The sequence below is a fragment of the Sceloporus occidentalis genome, unplaced genomic scaffold (genome assembly GCF_023333645.1).
Source record: "Sceloporus occidentalis isolate IW3139 unplaced genomic scaffold, rSceOcc1.0.p SCAF_10, whole genome shotgun sequence".
Lineage (NCBI taxonomy): Eukaryota > Metazoa > Chordata > Lepidosauria > Squamata > Phrynosomatidae > Sceloporus > Sceloporus occidentalis.
In genome coordinates, this window is record NW_028316990.1 from 27598072 (window position 1) to 27613895 (window position 15824).

Below are 15824 nucleotides of genomic sequence, written 5' to 3' on the forward strand. Positions count from 1 at the left end.
AACCTGGCATCCTGCCCACCCGGGTGCTGCCTGCGGCCTCCGACCCTGCCTGCCTGTTGGTGGACCTGCCTTGTTCTTCTTCTTGTTGCTGGATTGGTTTTTCTGAGTTCTTGTTTGTTCTTGGACTAGTTTTTTCTAAGGTGTTCTAGTTAACCCTTAGCTGATGTTACTAAAGTTCAGTTCCTTGATTACCTTACTAGTCGCTTGGCTTGTTATTGACTGAGGCTCAGGGGGGCTAGCTCCTCCCTATATAGGGGCCGGTCTTTTATTTATTGTCCCTGCCTACAGGAGCAAATAGGAGGAGCTAAACCCAGATTACAGGATGCCAGGACCCTTCTCTGCAGGAAATGAACGTGTCATGGTAAGTACCCAACGTTCCTATTCCATCCATAGATGTCTCTTCCATGAACAAGAGTGGCTGTTCAGGGTAAGTCCAAACAAAATTATTTTCTCTTTATCTTTTGCAGCTTTCCTGATTGCTATGCTTCAGAATTTGGCAATCTAGACATGGTTCAGGAGGGCCAAGGAGGCGTTCCCTTCGAGCATCTCATCACATGTGTTCCTGGTGTTAATATTGCTACTGCACAAAATGGCATTAAAGTTGTAAAGTGGATACATAACAAGCCACCACCTCCAACTACAGGTATGGTTTCCAATTTCAGAAAAGAGGTTAGTTGCTTTTTGTTTCTGATGTCAGTAATATACAAACTGTTATATGGAAGAAACGGTTTGTATTCTGCAGAATACTATCTAAAACAGGATGGGCAGCTGTGGTCAGGTCAGGAGCCAATTTTTTTTTTCTGCAGCAGGAACCTGCAAATTGGTTTGAACTTCTGAGTATTTTCAGCTGATTTTTTTTTTTTTTTTTACATATAATGTAACTTTTGGAGTGGAGTGTGTGTTTTACTTAATCATGCTGCTCCATGCATCATTTTGTCGCAGGGGAAAGAAAATTTGGGATGAACATCCGGGAGGTTATGGGAGGTTCAGAGAGGATTTGAGGAACTGCTGCAAAGAAGGACTGGAGGTTTCCCTTTCTCCTCAACAACCTAGAATTTAGAAAATGTGGAGCCAGTCTGTTGGACTAGAAAAAGGACAGACAGAACATGGTATAGAATCCCTTGCTTTCTCATCCAATTCAAATGTAGGTGAAACTCTTATTTAGATAGTAAAAGCACAGTATGTAAGTAAGATTAAGAGTTGCGCTTCTTATGTTGTGTTTAACCAGTAAGGTTCTCAGCATACTTCTTCTGCTGCTGTGAGCGAACCCCATTACAGGAGAATGTGCTGGTGGTGAGCTGAAAAAGAACTGGCGTTCCTCATTCATTGTTCGCAGCCTGAGATACAAACTGGCCTGGTTGTGGACTCTTGTGACTGATGAGAATGTGGCAACAGCCAAGCCAAGCAATTGCCTCCTGTGTGCCAGTTCCACACAGAGTTGCTCAGATGCTAGGACAGATGCACAGATGCATCTGAACAGAATGTGTTTGGGGTTGAGCAAGGAGTGGAGTTTCAAGTATGACTATCCTTTAGTTGGGCCTGTATTAGACCCTGCTGAAGTCACTGCCATATGTACCACCTTTCTCGGGTCATGCAAGACTAGGAGATTTACCAAACAGTTACAGTAAGGGAATGCAGTTTTAAAAGGTTTATGTTGAAAGGAAAAAAGGCCAGTGACAAGGATATAGCAGGATTAGATCAAGGCAACCAAAATGTTTCTTTTGAGGGCCTTCAAGACTTTCCTTCTGCCTATAGATTACCACTTCAGATAATGCATTTGCCACATAAATATTGCCATGGGCTGTTCCTGCAAACCAAGGCCCCCAAACAAGATTTTTTTCCTAGAACAGTTTCACATATGACTAGAACCTGGGAGGTTTGGGATGCTATCGAATGAAATTTAACCAAGTCCCTAGTGCATAGGGATGAGAGGGGAGATGCTTTTAAAAGACTGGATTGAAGGTGAAGGTTTTTTCTGCCTCATCCTGTACAAGATTCACTCCAGAGCTCAAGTAGATCACCCTTCCTTTTCTGTATTACTCATTTGTGAGGAGGCCTTGTTTAGATATCTTAGTTTGGAAGGAATCCTGTTCTAGATCAGGCAGCAGTTCCAGTGTAGAGAAAGTATAACATGCCACACTCTACAGGTGTCCTGGTAGCTGCCTTGATTCTCTGGTAATGACAACTGAACCTATTAATCATGCATTGGTAAATCAGTTTCTCTTCCTAGCATTGCCTCCAAAATGTTGCAGATGAAGATTGAGGCAGGTTTATTGTTCAAGCACAAAGTAAAGAGAACATGTTACTTTAAATAGCAGACGAGTCCCATGTAAGCTACGTGTCGTTTGATCACCCAGCTTTAAACACAGTACTTTGCAGGAAGGCACACGGGACTACGGCAGAAGTGAAATGCACTAGATTGATACCAATACCATGTGCCAACATTTTGGATGAGAAGCTGACCCTGCTCCCTGTGCCTGCTGGAATGTGAAAGGTTGCCAGCTGTGATGCAGAGGGGGTTTCACATCACCCACCAGATCCTCCAGAATTCACTGGTTCCTCAGCTGGGCTGCCCCACTGCTTTTAAATCCAAGCACTGGTATTTTCCTGAAACAGTTGCTTTAAAGCTGCAGATTCCAAAGCAATACCATTTCCACAGCATTCTCTGTATGGCATTTACAGTTGTGTGCAAGAAACATCCAATTGTGTGCAAAAGAAAGCTCCATCGCAGAGAACGAGAAGCACCTTGTGACTAAAATGCAGAACTGACTATGACCATGTTTACCTTCCTGGAAACTGGAACAGGGAACTATTCCTTTCCATTAGCTATTCATGAATTGTGAAAAAAATCATTTGTTGACCACTCATGTATTGTTAAATAGTGGCCAATAGTTTTAAAACATTTATTTTGTAGATCTGTAACAAAAAATGGAGACCATACTCATTTGGGATTTCATTGTTAGTATAATTTATGAAATGATGAAGTGCAATTCTGAACTATAAAGTCAAATGTTTATAGCTAACAATGTTGCTCAAATATTAAGTATGTGAGAAATACTGAAGAGTTAAGCAGTTCCTTTTCACTTTTATCCTGGAGCCTCAAGATTGGTTCAAATACCAGACATACATAGCAACTGTAAAAGACTATTGGTTTTAAAATATGGTCCTTCTTGATCCTTATGGTTGTAATGGTTTTCTACGGTTGTAAACCGCTTTGATCTGTGGAAAAGCGGTATACAAATAAAATTTATTATTATTATTATTATACTCAAAAGTTTAAATTACGCCCTCCTCCTATTTCTTTTTCCCAGAAAAATTACATTTTCCAGTCAATCATCAATTATAATAGCACAAATATGTCAGTTGTTTAAGGAATAAAGGATGGGGTTTTGGGGAAGGTAAGGAAAGTTGGTGATTGAACATTGCATCTTTTTAGCTGCACATTGTCACAGCACTGTCTATTATGATTACATTTTTAAAGTTATACTGTAGAAAAACAGCTCAAAGTGAGTCTTCTAGAAAAATACATTAATATTGAGCTATAAGTTTGTCTCCATGATCCAAAGAACAGCAATTTGTCCATTCGCCCAGTATGGTCTTTTAAACAGTAACCTACAGTATGGATTTTTTCTTGAAACTGAGAGGAGTTTAAAAAGTTATTTACAGTATTGCTTAGGGAATCATATGTTCTTCATTGTCTCTGTGACTCACTCAAATTGGTTAGTCTGCACCTGCGTAGTACACCATTTGGAACCTTCCAGAATCTCAAAGAAGTGTTCATAGAACTGTGTGCCTGACCCTCTTATAGCAACCCTATCTTAAGGGGCTTGCCACTGAAACTACTGGACCTTTTTTGTAGACTGTTGTAGCAAAAACACAAGGAACTGTGCTCTTGAGTTACTTTAAATTACAGCCTCTGGCCACTTTAACCCAGCTTTGTTGGGCTCCTTGGATTTTCCGCATCATTAGTGTTGAAGTCACACTTGCCGTTGGGGCCTTTTTCTCTTGCTGGTGTAGTTCAAAAAGTTCACCTCTTGTAGTGCCAAAATTCCTGTACAGGATGGACCCTTGAAGTGTCTCAATTGTTTAGGCGAGGTTCATGTCATTGTGGCTTGCCTCCATTGTATCACTTTCATGCTCCAAGTGAAAAGGAAAAAAAGGAGTTGCGCTGCTATGTGAACAGGCCTCCAAAACTGACCTCCATCTCTGCTCGGACAGACACTGCAATCTTCTTGACCACCAACGTCTGCCTCTGATGGTATGGAAGTTGCAGAGAGACATCCAAAATCCTCTTCATCCCCATTATCCAGTTCCTCCATTTGACACAAAGCAAACCAATCTCTGGCAGACTCAGTCTCTGCAATCCCTAAGGTTATACACTACAAGCAAGTTCAGACACCCAAGTGCTGTGTGTATATCCCCCTACATAGGGGAAATCCTTAGAAGCAGAACTACAATCAATGACAAAGCACAAGAATAAGAAAAAGAAGCATCCAAAACAACAAAACCAAGAATCTTTTTATGAAAAATGGCTTCCCGTCATTGACTTTGTCAACACAAACCTTATAACTGTTCATCCTCCAACTTGTCAGGGGTCACTATGGTCTGACTTATTCCAAACAATGTAAACTATATTAGACTTTATATAAGGGAAGTTGGAAAGATTATTTTATAACTGTATGTTTTCATAAGGTTTTAGCCTTCTTTTTATTGTATTCCTTTTTGGATAATTTCATTAAACTTAAAAAAAAAGAAAAAGAAACATTCTAAAAACAAGGAACATCATCAGTCTCGATCTCCCATCTCTATTATGAATCAGCCAACTTCTGTTATAACCAACATTATTCCTCAGGTCTCAGGAGCCACTTGTTCAGAAGAACCTAGGCTGGACAGCCTCAGTGAATAGTGGTGAATAACTGGCTCCGCAGATGGTGCTGCCAACTCTACGATTCTATGATTCTATGTAATATTTTGCATTTCACTCAATGTTCAGCCTTGCCTTGAATATATCTTTGAAGTTTTACTTCTGTACTGTGTTTTGATGTTTCAGGTACTTCCAGATCTTGAAACTGTTTCTGTACCATTATTGACTTATATGATTCTATTTTCATGTCTCATATGTAATATTTTGCATTTCACTCAATGTTCAGTAAACTTTTTACTTGTTTGCAACAACACTCCTGCCTCCTTCTTGGGCGTAGCTTGCTAGTCTCCCATTTGTTTGAGACACAGGCCACAAAGAAGAAGGCAGACTGCATACCTGTAACTAGTTACTTGAGTGGTCATCTGTGAATTCACACAACCCCTCAATCCTCCCCTCATCGTACCTGGCTGCCCTATAGATTGCTGCATCGGTGTTGATGGAACTAGCAGTTTTGGCAGGCAATCTCTTATATAAGACTTCCAGAGATTGGTGGGCTACCACCAAAATACTTCCATGAGAATTTAGAAGATCCCAAAAGAGCCACTGCACAGGTGCAGGCTAACACATTTGTGTGAGTCCACAGATGACCACTTGAAGAACTATAGTTATAGGTATGCAAACTGTCCTTCAAAGATGGGATTGTGTGAAAGAGAGGAACATTCCTACTGAATATGCCCTTGGATATGGCAGTAGTTGCTGGTCTCGGTCTCTTACAACTTTTCATATATTTATTTTGTTACAATACAAGCTTCTCTTTGAATTACTGGACTTCTTATCAATCTTAATATTTTTAGTCTGGAAATCTAGTGTTCTTTTTCTTATTCTTAATAAGTATGTGGTGTTTTTCTTTCCTTCTAGAACCTTGGCTTCTTCGTTCTAAGAGTCCTGTGGGTAACCCACAACTTATTCAGTTCAGCAGAGAAGTGATTGATCTTCTTAAAAATCAACCATCGTGTATCATGCCTGTCAGTAAATTCATCCCAACATACCATCATCATTTTGCCAAACAATGCCGTGTGTCTGATTATGGGTATTCCAAGTTGCTGGAGTTGCTGGAAGCAGTGCCTCATGTGTTGCAAGTGAGTTTAGTCTACTGTCACAGTTTTTGCTGAAGCAGTATTGATTCTTACAAAAGTATGCCCCTGTGTGTGCCTTCAAGTTATCTGTCAACTTATGATGGCCCCAAGAATTCCATCAGGTTTTCTTAGGCAGGGAATACTCAGAAGTAGTTTTGCCAGTTCCTTCCCCTGAAATATGGCCTACAGCACCTGGTATTCATTGGCAGTCTCCCATCCAAGTACTAACCAGAATTGTCCCTGCTTATTTTCCCAAATCAGACAGAATCTGGTGCCTTGGGCCATTTTCTTACAAAAGACTAGCTGCTTATTTAAAGCTCGTTTCTTACAAAATACTACCTTTAAATATGGGAAACCTTAACAACACTAGTGACCCAAAATTTAACCCTGTGTGAAAAGTATTGTAAACCTGTGTGCCTTCTGTATTATCCACAGATACAGTGAGCACGCTTCCTAGACAGCTGATGCTATAATTTGATACAGAGGTCACTTAGAACAAAAGAGTGAGAAAGAAATGCACACAGATGTGACTTAATGTTGTGACCATGTGAGAATAACCACATACCTAATTTGAGATTTGTTTTCCTTTTTTAGATTCTTGGAATAGGTACCAAGCGTTTGTTAACTTTAACGCACAGAGCCCAGGTGAAACGATTTACTCAAGACTTACTGAAGCTTCTCAAGTCCCAGGCCAGTAAACAAGTTATTGTGAGAGAATTCTTGCAAGCTTATCACTGGTATGTATAGAAAAAGCTGTAACAAATACACATCTTTGTTATAGTAATAATAATAACTTTATTACGGCCATTTGGCCAGCACAATTACAGAATTCCAGTTTAAAACACAACAGATTAGAGAATATAAACAAATTACAGTCTATAAAAAGTAAGGATAAAAAGCAATGATAGGACAGCATGATCAGGCAAACACACAACAATGAGTAGGCTGCCATCACCTCGCAAACAACTCTATCATATTATGTAAAAGAGGTCCACATTCATGACATATTGGTTCAAAATTCACAAACATATCCCCTATCCAAGTAAGAGTTAAACTACAAAGTGCCATTAATCAGATGCAATTGATTACTAATTTACAAATTTTACCGTTAAATCAAGCCCTCTGTACAGATTTTGAGATTATATTATAACATATTACATCTGTTTAACAAACTGTTTACGATTTGCAATGGCAGCTGCAAAGAATTGTGCAACTGCTTGCGTTATATCTTCCTTCTGATCTGCAAGTAGAAAATTTGTATAAAATTTCTCTTGTCTGCCTGGAATAGTAATCAAATGTCAAATATTTAAATTAGAGGTTTGTAAGAAATCAAATGTCAAATATTTAAATTAGAGGTTTGAGGATTCTATGGTTTCCTTGCAAAAGGGGAGATCTCCAAAGACAAAATCTCTGAAGGGCAATAATTTTGTTTTTAAAAATCCTCCCTGGCAAGGGAGGTCCTGGGGGGAACATCTTGAGGGGTAGAGAAGCAGGCCAGCAACAACAGGCCTCTGCCTGCTAAGAAGACAAGCCCTCCTCCCGACCGCCATCTTGAGGGGTAGAGAAGCAGGCCAGCAACAACAGGCCTCTGCCTGCTAAGAGGTAAAGCCCTCCTCCCGACCGCCATCTTGAGGGGGAGAGAAGCAGGCCAGCAACAACAGGCCTCTGCCTGCTAAGAAGACAAGCCCTCCTCCCGACCGCCATCTTGAGGGGGAGAGAAGCAGGCCAGCAACAACAGGCCTCTGCCTGCTAAGAAGACAAGCCCTCCTCCCGACCGCCATCTTGAGGGGGAGAGAAGCAGGCCAGCAACAACAGGCCTCTGCCTGCTAAGAGGTAAAGCCCTCCTCCCGACCGCCATCTTGAGGGGGAGAGAAGCAGGCCAGCAACAACAGGCCTCTGCCTGCTAAGAAGACAAGCCCTCCTCCCGACCGCCATCTTGAGGGGGAGAGAAGCAGGCCAGCAACAACAGGCCTCTGCCTGCTAAGAGGTAAAGCCCTCCTCCCGACCGCAATCTTGAGGGGGAGAGAAGCAGGCCAGCAACAACAGGCCTCTGCCTGCTAAGAAGACAAGCCCTCCTCCCGACCGCCATCTTGAGGGGTAGAGAAGCAGGCCAGCAACAACAGGCCTCTGCCTGCTAAGAGGTAAAGCCCTCCTCCCGACCGCCATCTTGAGGGGGAGAGAAGCAGGCCAGCAACAACAGGCCTCTGCCTGCTAAGAAGACAAGCCCTCCTCCCGACCGCCATCTTGAGGGGTAGAGAAGCAGGCCAGCAACAACAGGCCTCTGCCTGCTAAGAGGTAAAGCCCTCCTCCCGACCGCCATCTTGAGGGGGAGAGAAGCAGGCCAGCAACAACAGGCCTCTGCCTGCTAAGAAGACAAGCCCTCCTCCCGACCGCCATCTTGAGGGGTAGAGAAGCAGGCCAGCAACAACAGGCCTCTGCCTGCTAAGAAGACAAGCCCTCCTCCCGACCGCCATCTTGAGGGGGGAGAGAAGCAGGCCAGCAACAACAGGCCTCTGCCTGCTAAGAAGCCAAGCCCTCCTCCCGACCGCCATCTTGAGGGGTAGAGAAGCAGGCCAGCAACAACAGGCCTCTGCCTGCTAAGAAGACAAGCCCTCCTCCCGACCGCCATCTTGAGGGGTAGAGAAGCAGGCCAGCAACAACAGGCCTCTGCCTGCTAAGAGGTAAAGCCCTCCTCCCGACCGCCATCTTGAGGGGGAGAGAAGCAGGCCAGCAACAACAGGCCTCTGCCTGCTAAGAAGACAAGCCCTCCTCCCGACCGCCATCTTGAGGGGTAGAGAAGCAGGCCAGCAACAACAGGCCTCTGCCTGCTAAGAAGACAAGCCCTCCTCCCGACCGCCATCTTGAGGGGGGAGAGAAGCAGGCCAGCAACAACAGGCCTCTGCCTGCTAAGAAGCCAAGCCCTCCTCCCGACCGCCATCTTGAGGGGTAGAGAAGCAGGCCAGCAACAACAGGCCTCTGCCTGCTAAGAAGACAAGCCCTCCTCCCGACCGCCATCTTGAGGGGTAGAGAAGCAGGCCAGCAACAACAGGCCTCTGCCTGCTAAGAGGTAAAGCCCTCCTCCCGACCGCCATCTTGAGGGGGAGAGAAGCAGGCCAGCAACAACAGGCCTCTGCCTGCTAAGAGGTAAAGCCCTCCTCCCGACCGCCATCTTGAGGGGGAGAGAAGCAGGCCAGCAACAACAGGCCTCTGCCTGCTAAGAAGACAAGCCCTCCTCCCGACCGCCATCTTGAGGGGTAGAGAAGCAGGCCAGCAACAACAGGCCTCTGCCTGCTAAGAAGACAAGCCCTCCTCCCGACCGCCATCTTGAGGGGTAGAGAAGCAGGCCAGCAACAGCAGGCCTCTGCCTGCTAAGAAGACAAGCCCTCCTCCCGACCGCCATCTTGAGGGGGAGAGAAGCAGGCCAGCAACAGCAGGCCTCTGCCTGCTAAGAAGACAAGCCCTCCTCCCGACCGCCATCTTGAGGGGGAGAGAAGCAGGCCAGCAACAGCAGGCCTCTGCCTGCTAAGAAGACAAGCCCTCCTCCCGACCGCCATCTTGAGGGGGAGAGAAGCAGGCCAGCAACAGCAGGCCTCTGCCTGCTAAGAAGACAAGCCCTCCTCCCGACCGCCATCTTGAGGGGTAGAGAAGCAGGCCAGCAACAGCAGGCCTCTGCCTGCTAAGAAGTAAAGCCCTCCTCCCGACCGCCATCTTGAGGGGGAGAGAAGCAGGCTAGCAACAGCAGGCCTCTGCCTGCTAAGAAGACAAGCCCTCCTCCCGACCGCCATCTTGAGGGGGAGAGAAGCAGGCTAGCAACAGCAGGCCTCTGCCTGCTAAGAAGACAAGCCCTCCTCCCGACCGCCATCTTGAGGGGGAGAGAAGCAGGCCAGCAACAACAGGCCTCTGCCTGCTAAGAAGACAAGCCCTCCTCCCGACCGCCATCTTGAGGGGTAGAGAAGCAGGCCAGCAACAGCAGGCCTCTGCCTGCTAAGAAGACAAGCCCTCCTCCCGACCGCCATCTTGAGGGGGAGAGAAGCAGGCCAGCAACAGCAGGCCTCTGCCTGCTAAGAAGTAAAGCCCTCCTCCCGACCACCATCTTGCTTGTCTTTATTGCATGTTGTTCGATTTTTATTGGTTTTTGTGAGGTTGTTTTTATGATGTATAAGTTTTAAATTGATTCTGTGAACCGCTTTGATCACCTCGGAAAAGCGGTATAAAAATAAAGCATATTATTATTATTATTATTATTATTATTATTATTATTAACATTTTTCAGGTGAAGTGCTGTTTCTTCATTGATTGCTACTTTAGACACATGTTTTAATTTGGTTTATTGATGACATTATCAGGTTAATTTAAATTTCTTAACATGATAATCTGCCTTTCCCAACGCATTTCTCCCTCAAACTTCTAGGTGTTTCTCAAAAGACTGGGATGTAACTGAATATGGAGTGTGTGAGTTGGTGGATCTAATATCAGAAATTCCAGATACAACCATCTGTTTGTGTCAGCAAGATAATGAAATGGTAATTTGCATCCCAAAGAGAGGTATGTCCTCATTTTTAAGAACTTCAAGCATTTCCCCCCTACAGATCATATAGTAATAATTGTCATGCTGATACCAGGTACACTGATACCATGTGCAGTTTTTGTAGCTTTTACTAGCTTAAATAACCTTGTTTCTTCTTTGCTTTCCCCCTGCAAGTACTCAGCCTCACATTTCTTCACTTTTCCTAGAACGTACTAAAGAAGAAATTGAAAGAACAAAGCAGTTCTCCAAGGAAGTAGTTGATTTGCTTCGTCATCAGGCCTATTTTCGGATGCCTTTCAACAAATTTATCCCATCCTATCACCATCACTTTGGGCGCCAGTGCAAGCTTGCCTATTATGGATTTACCAAACTACTTGAACTTTTTGAAGCCATACCAGATGTCTTGCAGGTAGGCTGCAGGTATTCTGGGGTACAAATGGACAGTTGGTAGTCCCAGAGCTCCTCATGGCTTCCCGCTGGTACTTGTTACAATTCTGAATATTCCTCACTTTGTGAGATCTTTCTAGCCTTCACAGTGAGTGACGCTGTGCAAGATTTAAAATCTTCAGCATTTCAAATCTAGTTGGGCTAATAGAGCATTAAGCAATCTGACGACCTCCGGATGGTTTTGATCCATGATTATTATAATCCCTGACTATTGGCCATTATTTCACTGAGGTATAAGTTCTGTCTGGGCTGTACAACCTGAGATAATGGATGAGGGCATCTCTGTACAAAAGAGTTACCTTCGTACTGAAAACCAGTGTTATTACAATGCACTCGTGCCATACGCTTACGCTGAAGCCGCATGGCAATATAAAGAATGGTACATGCGCCGCCACACCTAAACCCCATTATATTGAATGGGGCTCGAGCATACACATTTTTCAGCTTATGCGGGGGGTCCAGAATGGATCCCCTGCTTAAGATAAGGCTCCACTGTATTATCATCATCATCATCATCACCATTATTATTATTATACAATATGTCAAAAAATACCAGACAGCAGAATAAATTGGAGTTGTGCTCAATATTATAGAACTAAGCTTTTTTAAATAAAAGGTAAAGTATTATTTCACTACACATATCAACTCTAAAATTTCAGTATTCTCTTTTCTTTCTTTTTTTATAGAGAAGGGATGTTAATGTGCGGTTTCTCAGCTTGAATCTTTAACCTTGAGCTGCATTACAAGGAAAATCTGAGATATTGCTAGTATGACATTCGTTATTGTCTTCCCCAGTCAAGTAACTTCATTAACCACACTGACTTCAATCTCAGGTACTGGAATGTGGAGAAGAGAAAATTCTTACACTAACTGATACAGAACAAATCAAAGCTTTAGCTGCCCAATTTGTTAAATTGCTCCGATCACAGAAAGATAAATGCCTTATGATGACAGATGTACTCATGGAATATGCTAAAACATTTGGCTACGCGTTGCGTCTCCAGGACTATGATGTTAGCTCTGTTCCAGCTTTAATGCAAAAACTTTGCCATGTTATCAAGGTAAGTTTTAAGTATAATGTATAAAAATAACAATGTGATATTTTGGATCTGATAAGGATGGAGGAAAGAGCTGTATAGAAAATTAGGATGACCAGTGCTAGCATCTTGTATGACTGGCTAATTTGAACTTCTCACTGTTTTTCTCTGCCCAAAATGCTAAAGATTACTCAACCTAGGGCATAAATTTGGATACTGAGTTCCACTCTCTTTTTTGGGGGAATAGTGTTTGGGGCAAGTTGACCAAAATTTTGCTGGATTTGTAAGCTGCTCAATTTAATTGTAGTGTGTTGTACCAGCCTCTTCAATCCTCATTTGGATTGGATACTCCTCCATAAGGAGCTATGCTGAAGAATACCAGCATCATAGGGATGCTGAGGAGCACCAGATGCTGTGTGGGTTGAGGAAGAGGGATATGACTTTTTTTCTGCAGAATTAGAGCTCCTTATAAGTCTTCCTATCATCAAAACACTGTGTGATTTTGGTTTAGAAAAAACTTTGCAATTGATGTTTTAAGTTGCTTTATTTTAGTTATAATATTGTACTATATACACAATTAACACCCCACATCTGTGGTCTGTAACAAATTTAGGCTATAAAACTAGAGTTGAGCCATTGTGGGAGGAGGTGGTCCTTCAAGTTATCTGGTTCTTAACCACTCTCTGTGAAATATCCTCAGTAGTGTTCAGTGTACTACTAGTGTCTGTTTGCAGTAGCTTTCCCTGTACATATTGATTTACTCTGACTTTTCTGTTGTTACTCAAACTTTCTCAGATTATTGATACAGAATTTGGTAAACAGCTTCAGCTTATAAATAAAAAATCTCTTCGGACCTTAACTGCACAACTTCTGGTGCTCCTGATGACTTTGGATGATGCTACCTGTGTTTCTGTTGAGGAGCTTAGAAGGCAATATGAAACCACACAGGGATCTCCCCTTAATCCATGTGAATATGGCTTCATGACATTTACTGATCTCCTGATGAGTGTGCCTTATTTTATTGAGGTAAGGAAATACAGTTTGATATAATACTGGTCCGATTATATTAGTTTATTCCTTAATGATGGTTTCTGTTGTCCTAATGAACAATTTACTGTTCTATTAAGTTGTAAAACACCTACTAGAATAGATTATGCAGTTTAGGCATCCTTTTATTGCTGAAATCAAGAGAGCTTAGGATAACCACTGAAAGTAGATTTTGTGTGAAAGGGCTCTTTTATATCTGCCACTGTAATCAAATTCCTGGGCTCAGAATTCCTTCTTTCTAAGTGTCTGTCTATATCAGCAGGCTCTGGTTGCTAGGTTTTGTTGTGTGTGTGTTTTTTTAAAGGTTAGATCTTACAAGTTATAAATCTACACTCAGAGTAGAGCAAAACCACAACTAAAGAGAGAAATGGGGGAAGTATCCAGTAGTGACCATGGGTAAAGGAGTAATAGCAGATGTAGTATGGCTGGTTCCATGGTGGTCAACTTTTCAATGAATGAACAATAATGTGTGAAGGGTCTGGAAACCATGCCCTATGAGGAACGACTAAGGGAGCTGGGGATGTTTAGCCTGGAAAAGAGAAGGTTAAGAGGTGATATGAGAGCCCTGTTTAAATATTTGAAGGGATGTCACATTGAGGAGGGAACACACTTGTTTTCTGCTGCTCCAGCGTATAACAAGGGTTCACTGTATTAGTACAAGACGTGCTTTAAGATTCCTAAATATTCATTAGTACACAAAAGGTGGAAGACTGTTCAGTTGTATGTCTTTTCCTACAGGTTTTTATTGATGGAGAGGTAGAATATGTCAAGCTTACAACCCTGTATGTGTTTGCCAAGAAAGTGAGGTCTTTGCTTCATACCTATCACTACCAACAGATCTTCCTTCATGAGTTTTCTACAGCCTATACCAAATACACAGGTGAAGTGTTGCATCCTAAAGCTTATGGTTACAGTAATCTTGAAGAACTCCTCGGAGCAATTCCACCGGTTTGTAGAAGGTTTTTTTTCCCATTATAATTAAGCTAAATCCTACAATTTTCCCTACGCAGTTTCAGAGGTGCATTTAATATAAATATGCTGTATAATTCTATGTGTAGTAGTGTTGGATAGATAAAATAGAGATAAGGATTGCAGGCTTACACTCCCCTTAATGTGTAAGAAAAAAATATTATTAGGACCTCTCTGAATATAACAGTTACCTGTATGATTCAATTATTTTATATTAGGTTTTTCCTTTGAGACTAAAGCTCATCGGCACAGTTCCCCTGTTGCTTATGAACCTTAAGGAGCAAATGTCTTCTTATTTCTGGGGAAATAACATTTCATCTTTTTTCTGCACCAGTCTGGATTGACTCATTTAAGTGCCATTGAACTTTAATAGACTGAAGTGCTTAACTTTCTTGCAGGTCCTGTTTTATTATTCTTCTGTAGTGGTGAAGGGTATCTTACAAGGCAAGTTCTTTCTACTTGCTCCAACAAGCAGGCAATTCAATGGATAATAAAGTTTGATTGAGGTTCCCCCAGCTCAGGAAAGCAATCTTAGTAAATCAGTCTAATTCCTCCATTGGCTTCAACTAGATCATCTTCATGTAGGCTCCTTTTTTCCAACCAATCACTCTTCTTTCATCTATTTTCATTGGGTTTATTGGTTCTTTAACATTACTCCCTCCCCCTGCAAAAAGGAAAATCTGTGTCTGGAACTACCCTGTCCTGCTGCAAGGAAGGACTCAATATAACAGAGGATTCCTGCCTACAAGCTGCACCACACCATTATTTTGTTCCACTCTGTTACAAATGCATGCATGCATACTAACACTCTGCCAGCAACTATCAATCACCCCTGTCCCGCTGCTAGTTCATCGGATGCCCTGTGTGACCAACCATTTGATCGCACAATCAATTGACTGCCTGTCTGGTGCATTGATGAACCCAATGACACATTGGCACAGCATGATCATGTCCAGCCTAGGGTGCCTGCTCCCAATTGCTTTCTCACTGATGCACAGCCCACACAGCTCTGCAGTAGTTCACTATTTTTGGTTTGAACCAGAACAAACAGGGATATTTTTAGCTCCAGTGTTAAGCCCCAGAATGTGGCTTGGGTCCATTTTCCTCCTGTATCAGCCACATGCATCATTTGAACAGGCTAGGGTCGTTTCTTTTAGCCTGTATGGACAACCCCTAAGATTTTATTTAGGGTTACTGTAAGGTAATGCATAGGGTTATGTATGCATTTAAAATTTTGCTTCACTTTAATATGAAAGTAGGTTAGATGAATGTATGAAAACGTCTTCCAGTTAATGTGTGTGAATCATTGGCGGGTTACAGACCGCCAGAAAGTACGTGACGAGCGCGTACTAGGGTTAGGAAGGGGCGGTGCTTCCGCACCCCCCCTAACCCTAGTATGCGCTCCACGCACACAAAATGGCGATGGCCGTTCCACATGGCCACTGCCATGATTACGTCACGACTGCACCGCCTCCACACAAGGCGCAGTTGTGACGTATTGAGGCCATGCCACGGCGCATAGTGCACCTTTTATCCGGCCCCGGAAGGAGCGCAATTTCCGCGCTCCTTACTCGGAGCGTTCGGGAGACGCACGGTGTGGCAGCTGCAGCTCCCGGATGCTGCAAGCGGCGGCGGTGGGAGAGCGCTGCTTCTCGGCGGTATGTAACCCACCATTGTTTCCTCTCCCCTACTCCCAATATGTTTAAAGTGCTTGTGCATTTAAATCTAGAGTGATATTCCTTTGGTGGTCCTGCAAATGGGATAAGAAATATTGGAAATGGAGTCATAATAAAATT

The 15824-nt window shown here is 43.1% G+C and overlaps 1 protein-coding gene across 4 annotated transcripts in view; it reads left to right on the forward strand.

Moving 5' to 3' along the window:
• MARF1 (meiosis regulator and mRNA stability factor 1) overlaps positions 1-15824 on the forward strand; it is a 69644-nt gene that overhangs the window by 43008 nt on the left and 10812 nt on the right. For 3 of the 4 annotated variants that reach the window (XM_089540188.1, XM_089540189.1, XM_089540190.1), the window contains exons 16-23: positions 468-643; positions 5783-6003; positions 6595-6737; positions 10412-10545; positions 10735-10937; positions 11809-12036; positions 12808-13038; positions 13798-14007. In XM_089540188.1, the coding sequence (XP_089396314.1) occupies positions 468-643; positions 5783-6003; positions 6595-6737; positions 10412-10545; positions 10735-10937; positions 11809-12036; positions 12808-13038; positions 13798-14007 (1546 nt within the window). The remainder of the gene's footprint in view (positions 1-467; positions 644-5782; positions 6004-6594; positions 6738-10411; positions 10546-10734; positions 10938-11808; positions 12037-12807; positions 13039-13797; positions 14008-15824) is intronic. The other variant, XM_089540191.1, reaches the window with a different exon arrangement.